At 38.3% G+C, this 19,563-nt stretch overlaps 1 protein-coding gene across 25 annotated transcripts in view; it reads right to left on the bottom strand.

The window, feature by feature from the left end:
- Positions 1–1,867: 1,867 nt before the first annotated feature.
- The window catches only part of EPB41L3 (erythrocyte membrane protein band 4.1 like 3), a 201,369-nt gene continuing 183,673 nt past the window's right edge, over positions 1,868–19,563 (bottom strand). For 9 of the 25 annotated variants that reach the window (XM_030552806.1, XM_030552797.1, XM_030552793.1 and 6 more), the window contains 14 exons: positions 17,760–17,813; positions 15,830–15,865; positions 15,598–15,663; positions 14,965–15,156; positions 11,129–11,203; positions 10,618–10,719; positions 8,979–9,704; positions 8,344–8,466; positions 7,460–7,849; positions 5,871–6,005; positions 4,733–4,831; positions 3,669–3,749; positions 3,294–3,411; positions 1,868–2,030 (listed from right to left, as the gene is read on the bottom strand). In XM_030552806.1, coding sequence (XP_030408666.1) covers positions 3,301–3,411; positions 3,669–3,749; positions 4,733–4,831; positions 5,871–6,005; positions 7,460–7,849; positions 8,344–8,466; positions 8,979–9,704; positions 10,618–10,719; positions 11,129–11,203; positions 14,965–15,156; positions 15,598–15,663; positions 15,830–15,865; positions 17,760–17,813 — 2,190 coding nt within the window. In that variant the 3' untranslated portion in view covers positions 1,868–2,030; positions 3,294–3,300. The remainder of the gene's footprint in view (positions 2,031–3,293; positions 3,412–3,668; positions 3,750–4,732; positions 4,832–5,870; positions 6,006–7,459; positions 7,850–8,343; positions 8,467–8,978; positions 9,705–10,617; positions 10,720–11,128; positions 11,204–14,964; positions 15,157–15,597; positions 15,664–15,829; positions 15,866–17,759; positions 17,814–19,563) is intronic. The other 16 variants (XM_030552817.1, XM_030552816.1, XM_030552818.1 and 13 more) reach the window with 11 other exon arrangements.

The following is a 19,563-nucleotide window of genomic DNA, read 5'->3' as shown; positions in this document are numbered from 1 at the left end:
TATTCTAGGAAGGAACAGAATTTATAGACACATTGTTATATTAGGAAGAGGGTCAGGAAGAGAACTCCAAAAATATGGACGTAAGAACACAATCTTTGCATTATTCATTAGGTAATAGGTGAGAGATGACTGATGTGCTAGAAGGGCAGATACATAAAGGGAGGTCTTAAACAACAAAGACATGAAGAATGGCTGACTGAAAACATTATTTTAGAGAGACAGTAGAGCAGTCAAAACCTCAGGAGATTTCTTTTTTAATTATTAACTACAGAGTCTTCTCTTGATATATTCTCTTTTCTTTCTTTCTAAATTAAGAAAATAAATACTTGTAACTAATCTGTGGGCCAAATCCTGCCCTCCACTGAAGTCACCTCCATTGAAGTCAATGAGAGGGAGCTCTCTGTACACAAGTTCACTTATATTTATTTCTTGCATCCTACCAGGGTTTATGGATTGATGGGTGAGTTAGCCTCTACGAATTCATCTTAAATCACCAAGGGAATGCCAGCCAAGTGTGGTCAAGGAGCAAGCAACAGCAAACAGAAAAGTAAGGATTCTCTTAAATAGATAATTCATCCATGATTCAGAGCAAATATATAAAAGAAAACAGATCTTGAGCCAATGCTACATTTTCATTATAATTTTGTTAGCCAAACACAAATAATTTCCATTTAACTTAACTGAAACACAGTACACCGCTATAGAAAAAAGAAGCATAATGTTCTTTTTCCTTTGCTAACATCATTTTACCCAAAGGAGTACATTTTCATACTATTATCCTGTAGGCTCCCCTGCAAACTCCAGTTGTCTGCACAGCATACTGTGGTCTATTGTATGACAGGATAGACCTACTATGCAGATGAATAAAGCCTTTGATATCATACAGATATTACTTGGGTTTTGAATATAAAAACACTGGATTCTTTTGGACACAGAACAATACAATTTTGGATGCATTTACCATTTTTATTTCACTATGCAGAAACATACATTCACCATGTGTTGTGACGCAGCTGAGAGTGTAACGGAGACTATATCCCTTCAGTGGATATTATAATGGAATACTAATGAGTTTTCCGAGGATGTTCTGTACATTTTAAGGCTTGGCTCTGAACTAGATCATAAATGGTGCTGACCAGATTCTGAAATGAAACATTTTTTTCTCTGAGAACAAAAGGAAAGTCAATAAAAAACCATCAAGGTTATTTCAGAGTAATAATTTTGTAACACTATAAACTAAGGAAAATACAGACTTTCTCCAAAATAACTACATATAATTTACAGGGTTAGAACTTCTGAAGGGTGACTGGAAACTTTCTGACTTTAACTCTGAACAATGCTGACAAAAAATCTTAAAGTCAAGTAAATGTGCTGAAATCTTTACTACCTCACAAGATATTAAATCAGGTATGCAAAACACATTTTGTAAGAATTTAAATATTTTGATAAGATTAGAGATTCATCATTTTTTTTAAATCAGGCAACAGTAATAAAACCAGATAAAACAAATACAAGATTCAAATTGTTTCCTGAATAAACTGTGTTATTGGCACATCTAATGTGTGATAAAACATTATACACAGTACCTATACAGCTTCTAGCAGTTTAGGGTAATCTTCAGTTACAGTATCCATAAACAAAAGGTTTGCCACCTAACAAATTTTAGTATGTTTAGACTTAATAAAACGTGAAAGGCATAAACTGTTTATGTGTTACATTAGATCACTGTTTATATTGTTTATGAACGTGCAGGTATAGCTGAAACTTAGATATAATGAAAATTTAAAATGATGCTTTTCTGTAAATTTATCGTTGCTTCATGCAATATTGTTTTACTGATGCTGATTCAGATTGCTTTATATGGGAAAATATCTCTGCCAGTGTCTTTATTAGCATTTACGATCAATTCTTCGGTACTGAAATTTTCCATGGACAGATACAAGTCAGTCAGGTTAGAACTGAGACTCCATATAGGCTCTGGTATTCCTAAGGGTGTGCATGACTGGATTCGTATGCAAGCTAAATTACTCCTGCAGGAAAGAGAACCAAGTTAATGATTTGAAACAACTGAGTTTCTCTCTCTCTCTCAAATCAAGGGTGAAAAGGGGCTCATGTTGAATACTTCAACTGACAACAATATCATAACCACATGATTCCAGTATAAGTAACTGCCAACCTTGGGCCTGATCCAAGGTGCATTGGAAAGACCCCCATTGATTTCAGTGGGCTTTGGATCAGGCCACTTTACTGTTTTCTCTGAATTGATTAGCAGAAGACCATAACTGTTATTGGTGCTCATTCCTTAAGGACTGGCGCCATTTTCCAAAGTAAGTAGTAGTGGTCTTACTCACATTTGCTTTAGGCATTTATATTTCCTCATCCAAAGCAGGAAAGGAGTAAACTTTCAAGAGATGCTGCACATCATACTATGTTACTTATACCAAATGCTAGGGAATACATAGTGCTTCAAGAATATGATGCTGCTATCATTTCAGACAAATTAGACAAGCAGCCCCTTTTTGTGGGTGCATACAGCATTCAAAGCAGCCTATGGATGATGCTGTCATTAAGAGCTCTTGCATAGCAGGTTAGTATGCATGATATGTTTCTGCACATACAGTAAATATATTATCATCAAGATGACTGTTCAGCCAAACTTAGTTGGAAAGCATGCCTTTACTGAAGACAGCTTGACTCAAGAAAAGCTGCATTATTATCTCATCCTGAGAAACAATGCCACTTCCAAACACAAAATATCCTTACAAAATACAAGAAAGTCAAGACATCCAAATATTGACACAACAATGAATTTGGGTTTAATAAAAGTAAATTGGACCACAAAGCTTTACAAGTTTGAACTAAAATACTAAATTGTGCCATATTTGTGCTTAAAATAGGGTAAGTAGCTATAATTATTTCCCTCAGAAATTAAAATTGTACCTTTAAGAACAAAATGCTTTTGTTCTTAAGTCACATATATAAACAGACAACAAATTTTTGATCGCAGAGTTAGAAATTTTAGGAATACATCAAAGCACGGATGAGTAACATCCAGAGAGACAACAAAAGCACATTTCCGTTTCTCTAACTGGCACTATTAAACAAAGAAAAATACATCGACCTAAATGTGTATAATTTACATCTGAAGTAAATTCCAGAATTAATACTTGGCTCACATGGTTTTTGCAAATGCCAGTGAGAGAAATAAGGAGTTAGAGGTGAATTATGGTAGGAGAATGTCTTAGCTGCATGCCAGCCAGTGAGTGCCTAGGAAAATCATCTATTCTTCTTACCTGTGGGTCAATCCTCCCCATCTTCTGGTGTGATTTCTGTCTCTTTATGTACCACTACTTTGGTCACTGACATGTCAGGGTGCTGCTCTTTGGCCTCTTTAATTGCCTGAGCCAGCGCCTAGCCCAAGGAAACCACAGAAGGGCAAAAACAAAAAGGAGGTGGAACATGCATGATCAGTAGCAAGGTGGAGAGATTCATGAGAAATTACACAATTTACAAATGAGGAAAAATGATTTAAATATACTATCATTGATTTAAATACTAATCCAGTTTAAGGCATGCCAGTATGAACAGTGTTTTAAAGCTTAAGGTTAAATATACCCTCTTTGGTAGTTTTCAGTTCAGGGCAGCTTTTTATAGCTTATATACTCTACCTGATCATGGTCAATATCTGCATCTCCTGTGATGACTATTCGTTTTTCAATTCTTGTCTCTGAAATGCCTCCTTTCACAGTCTAAAAGTGAGAGGAACAAATACAAATAAACACTCATTTAAAAGTGGTGCTGCTTGTTCAAAGAAACAGTTCCAGAATCTGAAGATAAATGAGCAGGAACAGTTCACCTAGCAAGTTTCAGAAAAGATAGTTATATAGTGCATATATCAGAATGGTTGACATCAACTGCATTTCCAACATATGAAAGAAAAGCATGGTTATACAGCATATCTACACGCACAACAGAAGAAACACAAAGCCTCTGCTCCCACTTAAGTCCTATTGTGAGGGCTCTTAAGTGGGGTGTGACCTTGTGTGACTCCTTTGCCCAGAGATGAATTTTACCCAGATAGGCTTAAATCATGGCCCCAGTAGGTATGTCTGCACAGCAACTAGACACCCATAGCTGGCCTGTGCCACGTGGCGTGGGCTTGCGCTGTGGGGCTGTTTTATTGCTGTGTAGACTTCGGGGTTTGGGCTGGAGCCTGAGGTCTGGGACCTCCTGCCCCATAGGGTCCTAGAGCCCAGACCCCATCCTGAACCCAGAAGCCTTGCACAGCAATCAAACTACCCCGCAGCCTGAGTCGGCTGGCATGGGCCAGCCGTAGGTTTTCCTTTGCTGTGTAGACATACTCGGTGAGGATAATGGGAGTTATGCTTAAGGAGGAAAGATGGTCCAGGGGTTGGGGTGCTAGCCTGGGACTTGGAAGACCCAGATTCAATATCCTGCTCTGCCACAGACTTACTGGGTGACCTTGGGCAAGCCACCTAATCTCTTTGTGCCTTGTGTGTAAACTGGAGATAACAATTGGCCACCTCACAGGGATGTTGTGAGGTGCTCAGACACTACTGCCATAGGGACTACATAAGTATATACACTAGATAGGATTTCACACAGAAAATATTAGCATACATCCATATTCTGAAATAAATATTGATTTATACAGTCAGGTCAAAGTTCTGAAAATACATCTATTCGAAGACTGAACCCCTCATTTTCTTACTTTCGTGATATGTGTTGTAGTTGTAGTACTGGTAGTTTCAGATGTGATGGTCTGTGCACTCATCAGCACACCTGGCTCTGAGTCAGCACCAGAATCTGCCTAAATAGCCAAAAGAAAAAAAATGCCACAAATAGTTCGTGAAAAATTGAGATATTGGCTGAGCTTTCCTGTCTCTAGACTTCTGCATAAAGAATGTGGTTGATGATATAAACTACTTGCTGCTGGGATGTTCCTTTATAGCTGACAGTCTAGTCCATTTGACTGAAACAGCAGCATTTCTATTATGCCTGGTGGTGTTCAAAGTGCTTTGCAAATAGTTCCTATTGTGGCTACTTCTAGAGTGGAATGCAGCAACTGCTTAACAATAAACATCAACAGTTGGAACATGAAGTGAAGAATTCTACACGCAACTGGAACTGCCTGGAGAATTCAGAGGTAGAAAGGTAATTGCTTGAGTTGGTATTTCATCTGAACACCAAAATTAATATCTTATTGTATTAAGAATATCTTAATATTCTTTTTGTCATACCCTTATAAAAAGAATGATGTCATTCTGTAATGGCCAGGAGTGGTCAGACCCGTCCCATAGGACTTGGATGTTATTTCATTACTTACGTTTCTACTTCAGAATTTTGCATCACGTCATAAGTTTACAAGAGTACTTTTGTTTATAATAATAATAGGAGATAAACCTATCTCCTAGAACTGGAAGGGACCCAGAAAGGTCATTGAGTCCAGCCCCCTGCCTTCATTAGCAGGACCAAGTTCTGATTTTTGCCCCAGATCCCTAAGTGGCCTCCTCAAGGATTGATCTCACAACCCTGGGTTTAGCAGGCCAATGCTCAAACCACTGAGCTATCCCTCCCCCCTTTGTATGTGTCTCATACTGTTTTTTAAGGATATACATCAAAGTCCTGTAGTCTAAGCAGTGTTCACAAAAGACCGCATACTGGTACAAACAAGAGTGCCTTCAGATAAACGTACATATTTATATAGTTCTTCTGTTTAGTATAGACTTACTATGGCTGATATTACTATTTAATACTGTATTTAATACTGTAATATATTTAAAGCAGCTGACAGGTATTTTTTTTTAGCCCTTGGTAGATTAGGCCCTGGGTCTTGCAGAGTTTCTTACCTGTGATGATTCATATGTAATGGTTTTTGTTTCTGTATGAACTATGGGAACTTCCTTGGTAGACATTTCAAGCTTCTCCCCACCGGGAGAAACACTGCCAAAGCTGATGGTTTCAGTCTTCACAACTGGTGACTGCTTCAATGGAAAAGTAATTGGAGCATTTATTAAAGCTTTTGGATTTCTCAGAGATTTTTTTTTTTGTTGGGGAGTGGAAAAAAATAAAATAAATGTGCTCTGCATTACAGGAAGGAAAAAAATGTCAGCATAATGGTCCATACATGTATATATGTTAACAATATTCCAAGGTGTTTTTTATATCTAATGCTAAGTTGTACTTCAAGAAAGATGACTTTGGAAAAGATGCAAATATTAAAAATTTGCTTATTTTAAAATACAATAGAACAGATTGACATTACAAGTTTATTTTCTTGTAATTACCTCTCAGAAAGAGAAGCAAAACAATATGAAGGTTTTTAACACCTTAGTACAAATAGATTTAGAAATCCTGTTAATGAGGCTAAAATGAGAAAACTTAGTAGTTTAAAACAAGGTAAATTATTTACAATTGAGACAAACAGAGAAGAATGTATTATTTTCTGTTCCTTTTGGACAAGTGTACTCTATAAATCTTAATGAACTTTCCTCAGGCAGTGGACACTGAATCCTTATGATCAGTTACATAAAAGGCATCAGTCTTCAGCACTGCACACTCCTTTAGGTAAAATATACATTGCATGTTGTTCAGGACCGGCCTTACTGGTGGGCGACGGCCCAGGGTTCTGTGGTCCAGGGGATGCCATGCTCAAAAGGAAAGGAGTGGGGGCAAGCCTGGGGTGTGAGGCTGTGGAAGGGAGCTCAGGGCAATGGGGAAGAAAACAGCAGGGTCTGGGGGCGACGGAGGGTTGGGGAGCCCAGGGAGGCAGCGGGGGCCAGTGGCACCAAAATACAAGTTTGGCCAGGGTGCCGTTTTCCCTAAGGCCGGCCCTGATGTTGTTGATAATGGAAACCAGCAACAAGGCTCAGAACTGCCATGCAAGAAAGAAATAAGAGGAGAAACAAACTGTCCACTATAAAGATGTGATAATGTAATCTACTACCTGTGTATATTTTATTTAACTCTTCATCAGTGGAGTTAATTTAGTCCAATATTGTATACATTATACCAGTGATAATCAAACCTCAGTGGCTCAGGAACCAAATTAGTAATCATCATTAGCCAAAAGAGCCACAGTAGTGTAAATTCATTGTTTCATTTATTACACACACACACACACACACACACACACACACACACACACACACACACACACACACACACACACACACACACGAATCTGTGTGTGTCTATATATATATATTTTTTTTTTCTTCACAGCAAAATGATTGACCAAGTATTCTACAATTGGTTAATAATATAGCAAAAATATCCTGATTGGTTAATAATTAAATCACATGGTGTTTTAATATCATGTGCTGCAAAGAGCTGCAGGAGACTCATTAAAGAGCCACATGCGGCTCTCGAGCCCCAGTCTGAGTATCACTGCCTTATACTTCAACGCAGAAATAACTGATTATTAATAACTAGTTACCTCAAAATGAGGTTTTCTTTCCAATGTATCGGAAACGTGGACTGTTGCACTCTGCTCCTCCTCCTGCTGATGAGAAGCAGCAGCAATTCCTTCCCGCTTGGTTACAGCTTTATCAGCCTCCTCCCTTTTTTCCTCTTTAGTCCCCTCAGTCACAGCTGAACCCTCCTTTCCTTTCATACTAGAAGCAACAGCAGATACTGCCTGTGCCATAGCATCCAGCTGATCTCCAGCCAATTTAACAGCATCTCCACTTGCATGCACATTCGTTACATATCTCTCCTCGACCACTACAGTCTCCTGCACAACCTTCTTCACTGAATCTTGATACGGCTGAACCTCTTCCTTCATTTCGCTGATACTTATCTCCTGGCTGGTCTTTGTTTCCGTTTTCTGTAGGGAAATGGAACTAAATGTCAAAAGTGAATAATAAAACTTAACCCAACTACTAATGCCAATGTACTGTAAATATAAGTAACAAATGATATTAAAGTTCACCATTTTCTTTCTCCTGAGTTGCTTAAGTTTTTACTTTAAAGGTAATTATTAGAGCAAAAACACACCATGAATCAGCATTTAAAAAGGGGAGAAGAAATCTCATACTATCCTTTTTGTTTGTATCAATGCCCTAGCATTTTAAAAGCAAATAAAATATCCTGTAAAATGACAAAAGAAAAAAAAGGAATAGAACTTGATTTTCTTGTGAGGTTTCTAGCTGTGATCTAGCTTAGGAAGTAAAAGGCACACCAAGCATTTGCATTAATAATAACCATGCAGATTCTGAAATATCTATGAGTCAAACACACTTATGTGCAAATATAGGGAACAAAAGAAAAAAAATCAGTAGTGTGCAGATATAAAATTCATAGATGGAATCAAACGGCCACCTGAGCCCTGCTATGTGAAGTAGAAGTAACCTCTCCTATGAACTCAGTTGGTTTTCTTGCAGACTCTAATAAACTGAAGATATCTGAACCATCCAAGGTTTTTTCACTGGAGGACTGTTTAGTCTAAGTGGACAAAGAAATGCAGAGTCATACACAAAAGAGAGACAGACAGACACACACACACACCGATATGTTAACTGACAAAACTCTAGTTTGAGACAGAGGAAAGGAGGATAAGGTTGCAAGGACACAGACAGGTTAAAAACAGGAAAAGAATGGGAAAATAAATGAGCACAAATCTGTAATGACTATAAGCAGTAATATAAAAGCATACTTGTTAGCACTGGGATTTTACTGGTTCAGGCAAACTGTTCCCCCCCCCCCCCATTACAAGCCACAGCAGCAATACTACATTTCAGCAACATGGATCTCTAAATAAATCTGAAAAGTTTAAAGCATTATAATGCCTGCTTTGGACTGTGGTACTGACTTAAATCATGAGAAAAAAAAATAAACTGGGTTGGCTATTGTCAACATAAAGCCAAGCAGCAAGGTAGGGTAATGTGAGGGTATTGTCTAAAAAACGTCATGCTTTAATCTTTAAATTGTGGCACAAAGTCAAAGCCACTTGTTACCACTACTCTTGATGCAGACGACTCAGAAACATAGTGAGCAGTAGCAATGGTAAATGGCTGTTCTCTGGAATATCTCCACTCAGACAGGCTCTTATCTTTCCGACCAAATGCCCCTGCTTTCAGAGCTTCACTGTCAAGGTGTTTTTCAGCTCTGCCAAACTGCAAGCCTCCCAGTGTACCATGAAAATCCTGGTCCATCTTTTGTGCTTTCTTCAAACTTTCCTCTTCAGGACTATGCAACTGAGACTCTGCTTCCTTTATAGGTGTTAAAGATTCGGACAGCTTTCTTTTTGTACTCTGTACATCGGATCCCCTCCTTGCTTTTTCGTCTGTGATGGGCTCTAGAATTTCATATTCAGCCACTACTGGAATGATTTTCACAGATTCTGGCATTCCCCTCTCCATTTTTTGAAATGCTTCTAGTGATGACTGCACTGTTTTCTCTCCCTCTTTAGCTTTACTTGTCATGGTTACAATTTTCCCGGATATAGTGTCATAGGACTTTCCTAAGGTGTACATTTTCTGTTTATTCTCCTCTTTTGATTGTATTTCATTTTCCAAGTCCTCAAAGCTTTGCATTTCAATGGTACTGGATTTTAATATCTCAGGTGGAATGTCACCAGTTTTACTGCGCACAGTCATGACTTTGTATGTCACAATTTTTTTCGATTCACCATCAACTACCTCAGTAGGTATTTTGTCTACAATAACCCAATCCTCAGTGCCCTATATTTGAAATATAAAAGCTACATTAGATTATCCAATTGCTTATTTTTGTTTTAGGAACACTAAAATATTAAAACTTAAGAAATTTGATGCAGCTATTTTGAGAACATATAATAGCTGTACCAGGTACAGCAGCAATTAAACCTATAAACAGCATCACTGTTTGCAGGGTCAAATCTGCAAAGAGTTTCTTTTGTGACCCCCATTTGAGGCTATTTATAATTCACTTTAGCACAGTCTTACTCTAATAACTTGCAGCTGAGTAGCATTTTAAAAAAATAAACACATCTGACTGGCTGTTTTTGAGTAATCCTGGCTGGCTCATGCACCATAACAATTACCTTTATTTTAAAGAAATAGGGTAAGTTATAAAAATAGGATAATTAGCCCATTCAGTCACTCCCCCCATTCCCATGCAAATATTATTTTGTGAAAGTATTTTGAGGTCTCAAGACAGCACATTTGTATATGCAGAGTCTTAACTGACTTTTCTTGCTTTTATGGGAATAAATCAGACTCCCTTAGCATTATTTAAATTTAGCTATGCAGTATATTAAATATCCTGAGTGTTGTGGATTTTGTTTGAACATAATGCAAAATATAAAAATGCAGTGTGCCCGTAGACACATACAAGTATGCTACGTGATCTAGTTTCAATTAGGGTGACCAGACAGCAAGTGTGAAAAATAGGTGAGAGAGAGAGAGAGAGAGAGAGAGAGAGAGAAAGAGAGAGAAAGAGAGAGAGGAGCCTATATAAGAAAAAGACCCAAAAATTGGGATTGTTCCTCTAAATTTGGGACATCTGGTCACCCCAGTTTCATTGTACACAGTGTCCAATTATTTATCCCTACAATAGTTTAATTTATTCAACTAAACCAATGCACTGGATTAAATAAAATTAATTAAAAATAACCTCTAAGGATGATGGAACACTTTTCTGGAAAATGATTTGATGAGAAGTAACAACAGTGCCAGCAGATTCTCCTTCCTGCAGTTTCTTCTCTATTTCCCTTGGCTAATGGAAAAACCAGTAAGAATTCAAACTTCATCATCAAGATAATCTGAATTCACTTGACACCATAAAGGAAATTCATTCTAATGACAACAGTGCCTCATACACTGTAACATTTTCAGTGAGACTTCTGTACTCTGCAAAAGCATGCACAGTTAGAGAATTCTCCCCTCCCCCAAATCCATTCACCCAAGGCTGTTAATCACAGGGAAACAAATCTCTAGTAGGTAGACAAAATCTTTGGAGGGTACTTCTTCTCTGTCCCCAGCATTCTGCCCACAATAACATACCTACTTGTGGAGCATTTTTTTTTTACATAAAGTTGTGGCTTTGAAAAGGAAAAAGATAGCAAAAGAGTAACTCTGTGCCAGTCTATTTGATTGCATTTTGAGAAAGTATGTTTTGTTTTTACCTGCGACTCCATGAATGTAGTACTTCCCTTCTGCAAAAATATAAGTTTTTCAGATTTTTCTCTCTCTTCTTTGGTCTAACGAATAAGAGGGCAGGGAGTAGACAGTTTTAATAACTGAAATGCATTCTTATTCCATACCATATACAAACTTATCTATGTTTCATACATTTCTAATGTACAAGCAAACCATTCATTGCCAGACTATTTCATGTGAGAAATAGCAAACAGAATTAAACAGGAATGACTGTAGCAAAGAACTTTCCAAGCAATAATTAATAAATAAATGAATAAAATAAAAAATCCAGGAGTACCTCTTTGCTCAGGACATACAGGTGAATGAAAGATAGACACTGGGATGGATTTTAAGCAGCAGGCTACAACTTTATTAACTTACAACTGGGTATGGATGGTATATACCCACCCCATCTCATATACCAGACATTTAACTGAGTCTACTGTGGTGTTACAGGGCTCCCACCATATAACCAAAAACAACTTGTTCCACAGGGGCCAGCCCACTTCTGAGTCCTCTCACCCACTCCCCATGACGGGGATAGAGGTTTCAAATGGGGGATCTCAGTCTGTGTAAACTTAGGTCTCATTTACCACTGGTAGCTGGACACAGCTGTAAATTGTGCTCTATACTTCCTGAATCAGAGCTTAAATACAGTGTTTAGGAATGATACCTTTTTACTATACTGAAACTGGATTCCTACTATGTAGCTGCATTTTTAAGAGACTCTTCCCTAGGCATCTGTAGAGTATCTATCACCACAGTGTCTAAGCACTGCATATATTGGATACAAGTTGAAAGATCCTTAGAATCATCCCTTTCTAATTCCTGGTTTAGGCTTCCTTACAAGTTTGAGATTGTACACTATCCCTGAATGCATTGCCCTGATCTGTATAAGCAGTTCCTTGTAATATCTGGGATCCAGGGCTTTTCTGAGTGAGAGTGTTTCTCTCTTCAGGTGTTCAAAGAACTGGAAGCTGAGGAGTGTTTCCAAACATACAAGTGCACGTTTCTCCATATTTTCCCATTACCGTCTATGACAGACCCAGACCAGTGGGGTACAGGAATCTGGTAGCACTGGATGAATAGTTTTCTGTTCCCTGAGTGACAAAAGCAGGGGTTGCCCTAGAGCAATCAGGAACCTGCTAGAACCAATTAAGACAGGCAAGCTAATTAAGACACCAGGAGCCAGTTCCGAACTTACTAGAATCAATTATGGCAGACAGACTAATCAGGACATCTGGTTTAAAAAAGGACCTCCCACCAGTCAGTGAGGGGGTGGGCAAGGAGCAGGGAGCAAGAAGGTGTGCTGCTGGAAGAGTGAAGAGCTCAAGCATGATCAGGCTTCAGGAGGAAGATCCTGCAGTGAGGATAAAGAAAGTTCTGGGGGGAGACGATGGGGAAGTAGCCCAGGGAGTTGTAGCTGTCACGCAGCTGATACAGGGGACATTGTAGACAGCTGGTATCCATAGAGCGCTAGGCTGGAACCCAGTGTAGAGCGTGGGCCTGGGTTCCCCCAAACTCCTGATCGGACACAGGAGGAGTTGACCTGGTCTGTGAGCAACATCAGAAAGGAAGGTCTAATTTGGAAAGGGATCTGGCCTGTCCCTGACCCATGAGGTAGGACACAGACACTGCGGGGGTTGATCTCCATTTCCCTCACACTGGCCAGTGATGAGATTAGCTGAGTGAATGGCAGGTTTGAGCCTCTATCAGAAGTGGCCAAACTGATGACTGCCGTGAACCTCTGAGGTTAACGATTCCGCCAAAAAGCGCAGGACCCACTGTCATGAATATGAAGGGAAGGGTGACTACCTTTCTGTATACAGTGCTATGGGGTCCCTCCCTATGGGGGCCAGAGGCACAAAATCCTCTTACTTGTAAAGGGTTAAGAAGCTCAAGTAACCTAGCTGGCACCTGACCAAAAGGACCAATAAGGAGACAAGATTCCCACCTTATGCAGAAGATATATAAAGGAGTAAAACAGAACAGACAAACAAAAGCCTCCCCCCGAGATTTGAAAGTATCTTGTCCCCTTTAGATTGAGATTTGCTCAGAACAGAGAATGCCTGTAAGTGCTTGGAAAGCACCTAGCACCTAATGGAAGTGACCTCAAATAAAATACACAGAGGGTAATAGGGTGATAAAGAATAGCCAACATGGATTTTGTCAAGAACAAATCATGCCAAACCAACTTCATTTCCTTCTTTGAAAGGGTTACTGGCCTATTGGATGGGGGAGGGATGTGGGGAGTAGTACATATGCTATATCTTGATTTTAGTAAGGCTTTTGTGACACAGTCCAAAATTACATTCTCATAAGCAAACTAGGGAAATGTGGTCCAGATGACATTACTATAAGGTGGGTGCACAACTGGTTGAAAAACTGTACCCAGAGAGTAGTTATCAGTGGTTCACTGTCAAACTGGGAATGAGTATCCAGTGGTGCATGGCATGGGTCAGTCCAAAGTCCAAAACTATTCAATCTTTTCATTAATGACTTGGATAATGGAATGAAGATTGTGCTTATAAAATGTGCAGATGACACCAAACTGGGAGGGGTTGCAAGCACTTTGGAGGGCAGGATTAGAATTCATAACAACCCTGACAAATTGGAGAATTGGTCTGAATTCAACAAGATGAAATTCAATAAACGTTAAGTGCAAAGTACTTCATTTCAGAAGGAAAAAAAATCACATGCACAACTACAAAATGGGGAATAACTGGTGAGAGGGTAGTCCTGCTGCAAAGGATCTCGGGGTTACAGCGCATCACAAATTGAATATGAGTCACCAATGTGATGCAGTTGCAAAAAAAGCCTAATAATCATTCTGGGGTTATGTAATGGGGTTTGCAAACCCCATACTGAGCATAGTTCAGAAGGCAGAGGAGAGTCTTTCCTGCTTATAGGCAATCAGGCTGACCATACCCCAGCACAGCTGCTAGAACTGCCAATCATGGAAACATGCACCCACAGATTGGACCAATAAAGAAAACGAGCCCAGCTATATAGGATAGAGAACAGAGAGAACGGGGCAGAAAGGTCTGGGATAGAAGAGGGGCAACAGGTGGCCTCTGAGAAACTGACAAAAGGAGACTGTAGGCCCTGGAGTTTAAAGGCTGGTAGACTCAATTTAAGTTAAGAATTTATGGACTGGTCTAATTGCAGATAAATTTAAAAGGGACCAGTTAGGAAAAAGCTGGGACCCCTAGAGATACTGCACCAAGAGCAGTTGACAGATATAGTAACAGGAGCGTGTATGAAAGACGAAGAAGGTAATTTCCTGCTCTACTTGGTACTGGTGAGGCCTCAGCTGGAGTACTGTGTCCAATTCAGGATGCCACACTTCAAGAAAGATGTGGACAAATTGGAGAGAGTCCACAAAAATGATAAAGTTTTAGAAAACCTGATCTACAAGGAAAGGTTAAAGAACTGGGAATGTTTAGTCTTGAGAAAAGACGACTGAGGGAGAGTGGAACATGATAATAGTCTTCAAATATGTTAAAGGGTTGTTATAAAAAGGACTGTGATCAATTCTTCTCCATGTCCACTGAAGGCAGGACAAAAAGTAATGGACTTTAGTTGCAATACGGGAAGATTAGATACTTTCTAACTCTAAGGGCAGTTAAGTTCTGGCATCCAAGGGGGGTTGTGGATTCCCCATCATTGGAGGTTTTAAAGAACAGGTTGGACAAACATCTATCAAAAATGGTTTGGGTTTACTTAGTTGTGCCCCAGCACAGAGGGCTGGACTTGATGACTTCTCATGGTCCCTTCCAGTCCTACATTTCTATAATTCCGAGTCTGATGAAAAGGCACTGACCTCTTCAGGCACAAGTGGTTCAATCATTGGAGCTTCCTCCTGTCTTGCAGCAAGCCGAACTGGAGATGTCGAAAGCCTCTTCTCCCATTCGTTAGACACTGTAGTGTCTGTGGAGGTTTCCAAGAAAGTTCGTTTCAGTTCACTTATATTGGTCTGGTGTTTCATCAGGTCTTCTTGATTTTTGTCTAGCTCCTGGATAATATAAAAACAAGGACATTTTGTAACATTCACCTAAGCTGCCAAAATGTAAAAATCAAAATGTGTAAATTGGTTAGTGAAGAAGGTAGTAAGTATTTCAGGGGATCAGGGATCACCGCACTAACACAACACTTGTGAAAATGTGATATTTTGAAGGATATCTCCACAGAAAATCTAGTTCATGTGAGCAATAAAATACTCCTAACTTCACCCGTATACACTATAAGCTATACTTGATAAAGAAACTTTGAACATGTATACACATATATTTATGGAACAAGGTAGAGAAAGCCATTGTAATCTGAGAAAAAACAGCCATTTAATTTATTAGCAGGTGGGAGTACACAGTTCATGCATCATAGTGCAGATCCACAGGTTTACCACTAAAACCAACACACATGTACAGTACATGCACTGGTATATACCAATACCAACCTCTAACATAAGATTACTATGTTTGACATACACATTTTCACCCTTTATTCGCTTAATCAGACTATTCTGAAAGAAGTGAAAAGAAAGGGAAAGGTAAGGGACACAATATTCAAAGGATACAAAATGCTGTTCTATGCATTGGTTCACAAAGACTTGGCAAATGGCATGCTGAGAGATATGAACACTGCGGACACCCACAATTCAGTAACGCACATGACCTTCCATTCTGTACCTGTGCCTTGAGATCTCCATCTTCCTCTTGATCCGACTGGCAGCATAGGAAAGATTTGAAAACAAAACCTTACCAACACAAATCAATGTAAGGTGACAAAAGCTGATCTGTATATTTTAAAATGCTAACTTTCCACTGAGAGTATTGGAGAAATGGGTGGACACATTTATCAACCCAACCTTGAACGGTTCTCATATCTCATACAAGAGCCTTCTTTTAAACTTGCTAAATGCGAAAAAAGGATATTAAAACTTCATTTTTCTGTATGTCTGTGTGCTCAAATATTCACAGATCCTCTATCCATTTATGAGCCAGCATTCAGACTTCCTGCTGAGATGTAATGTTGTATTATACTTTAACGCTAATAGTAAGAGCTTCAGATCTACATGACACCAAGAGTTTAAAAGTTATAAATAAAGGTCTACTAGCAGTCTCCTACAAACTTCGAAGCAAGGTGACAGTGCACAATGCTGCATACAAAGCTGGAACATCATCTAATTCCATAAAGTGCTATTTCACTAATTTTATTCATTTGGTCTCTGCCTCTGAGAGTGTTTTTATACACACATTTTAGCTGTATTATGTATATATTGTCTCTGGATCCACTTACAGGAACTGCACTCTGGAATGGCATTCTCATTGTGATCTTAAATTTTCTGAAGTGACTGATGGTTTCGGTTGCTTCAGTTTGTGAGTGCCCAACTTGAGACATTTGAAAATCAGGCCCTTATTAGCTGTCAGGTACTCAACGCTTTCTGAAAAATCAGGTCCCTAATAAGACACTATGTTGGGAACTCAAAAGTTCAGGGTTCCAAAATCTCTACCTGTGAAAATTTATCTTAAATGTTTTCAATATATCCTTTCTGTATAGTTAAAAATAAAATTTTAGATGAGAAACACAATACAAAATTCTATTTTTCTACTGGTATCAACATTCATAATGTCCGTTTCATAATAGGTTCTGCTGATTTTTGGGCCACTATTTTCTTGTTGATATTTTTAAATTTACTCTTAATTATTCAAATAACTGAAAATTCTGTATTTGACATTCCCATTACCACGTAATTCAAGTCTACTGTATTTACAGGCAAGATCTGATTGCCATTGATATGCTGCATACAGAATATTTCCCTGATGGTGATTTTAATTATAATTTGAAATAGTGACTGGATCATTTTGAAACCCTTTAATAATGTATGTGATAACACTGTGCGGCTTTACCTCATATTGTATCAAATTCAGCCCTGTTGTATGCAGCTGCAACTCCATTAACGCCACAGAAGTTACACCCTCTTCACTGGAGTTATAATGGAGCTGAATTTTGTGTATTCAGTATACTTACTATATTGTGTATGTTTTTAGGGTTTTGTTTGTTTGTTTATTTGAGGAAGAGGGCTAAGCTATTTATTTTCATCCTCTGAAAATAATACATGTAACAATACATGCATTATAAATGTTACATGTTAAACAGAATTCAAGGCACAGTCTCAGATATGATTGAGGAAACTTGAGTACATTCCAGGAGAAGAAAAATTCTCCCAGCAGAAACTTTTGAATATCTGTCTGTTCTCCCTTTTTATACATTTAATTCTCCTTAACGTGTTCGTCTTAAAAACAAGATACCACCACCTCAGTCAGCATTACAGCCCAGGGAAACAGCATTTGTTCAAGTTATTTTACTACCATCTGTTACCTACACAATACACAAAGCAGTTTAGCCTAATTGCCAAACAGAAACCCAAAATAAAATGACTCTAGAATGGATGTTTGAAACTTAAGGAATAAAATAAACTTTTCAACACACACATATACAGAAAGGTATCTAAACTGCAGCAACAGAGGCACAGAATAGAGCTAATATACAGGATCTGAGAGAGGTGAAGCTACATGCTACATTCTTTGATAATGATATGCTGGTGACTGTACAAACCTCTGTGGCAGTAGTTTCACCATCAGCTGCAGTATCCGTCTGTTCACTGTCCGTCTATTTTGTTGCACAATAACCAAGTTCCAAGAGGTAAGCAGGAATAAAGAACAAACCCATATTGTCAGTAAATGCAGGTCACAGCTTGAATTGCTAAGTCTAGATCCCTGTGGTGTGGCTTTTTAAACCATATATAATTTAAAGCAGTAAAAAAAAAATGCTATATTTAATAAAACAGAACAGACTCAGAGGAAGACTCAAGGCATAATGTACACAGTATATGGCTTTACCATAACAGCTTTATTAGCCAAACAAAACCTTTCCTGAAAAAATGTTATTTGAATCACAGGTTTTTCCTCTTAAGAAAGCCAGGTGGCTTTTTAAAGAACTAAAACCTTGTAAAAATATATATGATTAACAAACTTTTCCCCCACAACATAAAAATACAGTCCTGTTAATCAATTGTTTTTGCTAGTATACATAGTTACGGTGGTGTTTGATTTTGTGGTTAGAGGGGGAAAAGATGATAATTAAAAAATAAAATAAAAAAGCTACTTTAACAGTCACCTGACTTTCAGCCCCTCATCTGTACAGATTTTATTACTGTCCCCACATTTAAACATTACGAGGCTGTCTGCATTACCAAGGAGTTCAAATAAATATATAGTCATCTACAGTCCACCTATGTCATTTGTATGGCTCACCCCGCAATTCTTAGTGCTAAGATAGAGCTGCCGCTATTGTTTCCAATATTAAAAAGGAACATACTTACCATTTAAAAAAAGAATACAATTTTAAACACTTTTCATTCCAATTAAAAATACTGACCCAACTCCCCCCAAAAAATAAACACCTCAAACCAAACCCAAGTACAAGTGGTAAAAATGAAACAAAGCACAGCATTATGCAGCCTCATGTACCCCTACTTCTTAGGCTGCATACGTAGAACATTGACACGGTAAAGTACATCTTGGAATAGACAATATGAGTGTCAATTTAACATGTCTAGAGTCAAATTTAGGTAACTTCTAATGAGGTGGTTGTTAAAATGGTTAATAGGCTTGCAGATAATCAAAATAACGACTTTAAAAGCAAAAATATCATTAAGTACCATTAAGTCACCTGCCCTTGATGTGCATGCACAGCTTTCACTGAAATCAATGAGAGCTCATCAACTGACCAAGGATCAGAAATGGTCATGAGACTATATATAAAGTAATAAAAGTCAGGTAATTTATAGTTAAGACAATACTCTTCATCCTTAAGTCTCATCAACATGAAGAGAGAGCAAAAAGGCAACACAGTTGAAGGTACAGATGGAAGGTCAGACTCAACTGCGAATTTCCTACCTGCTGTCAGTTTGTGACAATTTTAATGTTACCTTAAAGACACTTTTGATACTTCCTTCACTGTCTTTGGCTATCACTCCTTGTTTTGAATCAAGGGGACAGAATGTGTATTATTCATATGCTAGCCAGAACTGATTAAGTCATTTTGGTCTACTGGGTACATACAAAATAGTGTATAGAATTTTCTAGTAAGTGGGTTTGACTGGACAGGCTACTTTTTTTTGCATGAAAGTTTAGTGCCAGAATAAATCATAAATCAAAATACATTGATTATAAACAGTGTTATAAAAAGATTCTGTAAAAGCAGCTGCTAGTAAAGCAGTCATTCATTTTTTATACTAAAAGATCAGACATCATTACAATTTTATAAGCAAAACTGTTTTTGTGTTAAAACAGTACAACTAAAATCCAATTTACACTTGTAACTTAAAAACATCTGAATAGATGAGTCCAAGTATTTA

Source organism: Gopherus evgoodei, chromosome 2 (assembly GCF_007399415.2).
Source record: "Gopherus evgoodei ecotype Sinaloan lineage chromosome 2, rGopEvg1_v1.p, whole genome shotgun sequence".
In the NCBI taxonomy this organism is placed as follows: Eukaryota; Metazoa; Chordata; order Testudines; family Testudinidae; genus Gopherus; species Gopherus evgoodei.
Note: the sequence above shows the minus strand (reverse complement) of the source record. Positions and strands in the feature narration are given on the sequence as shown.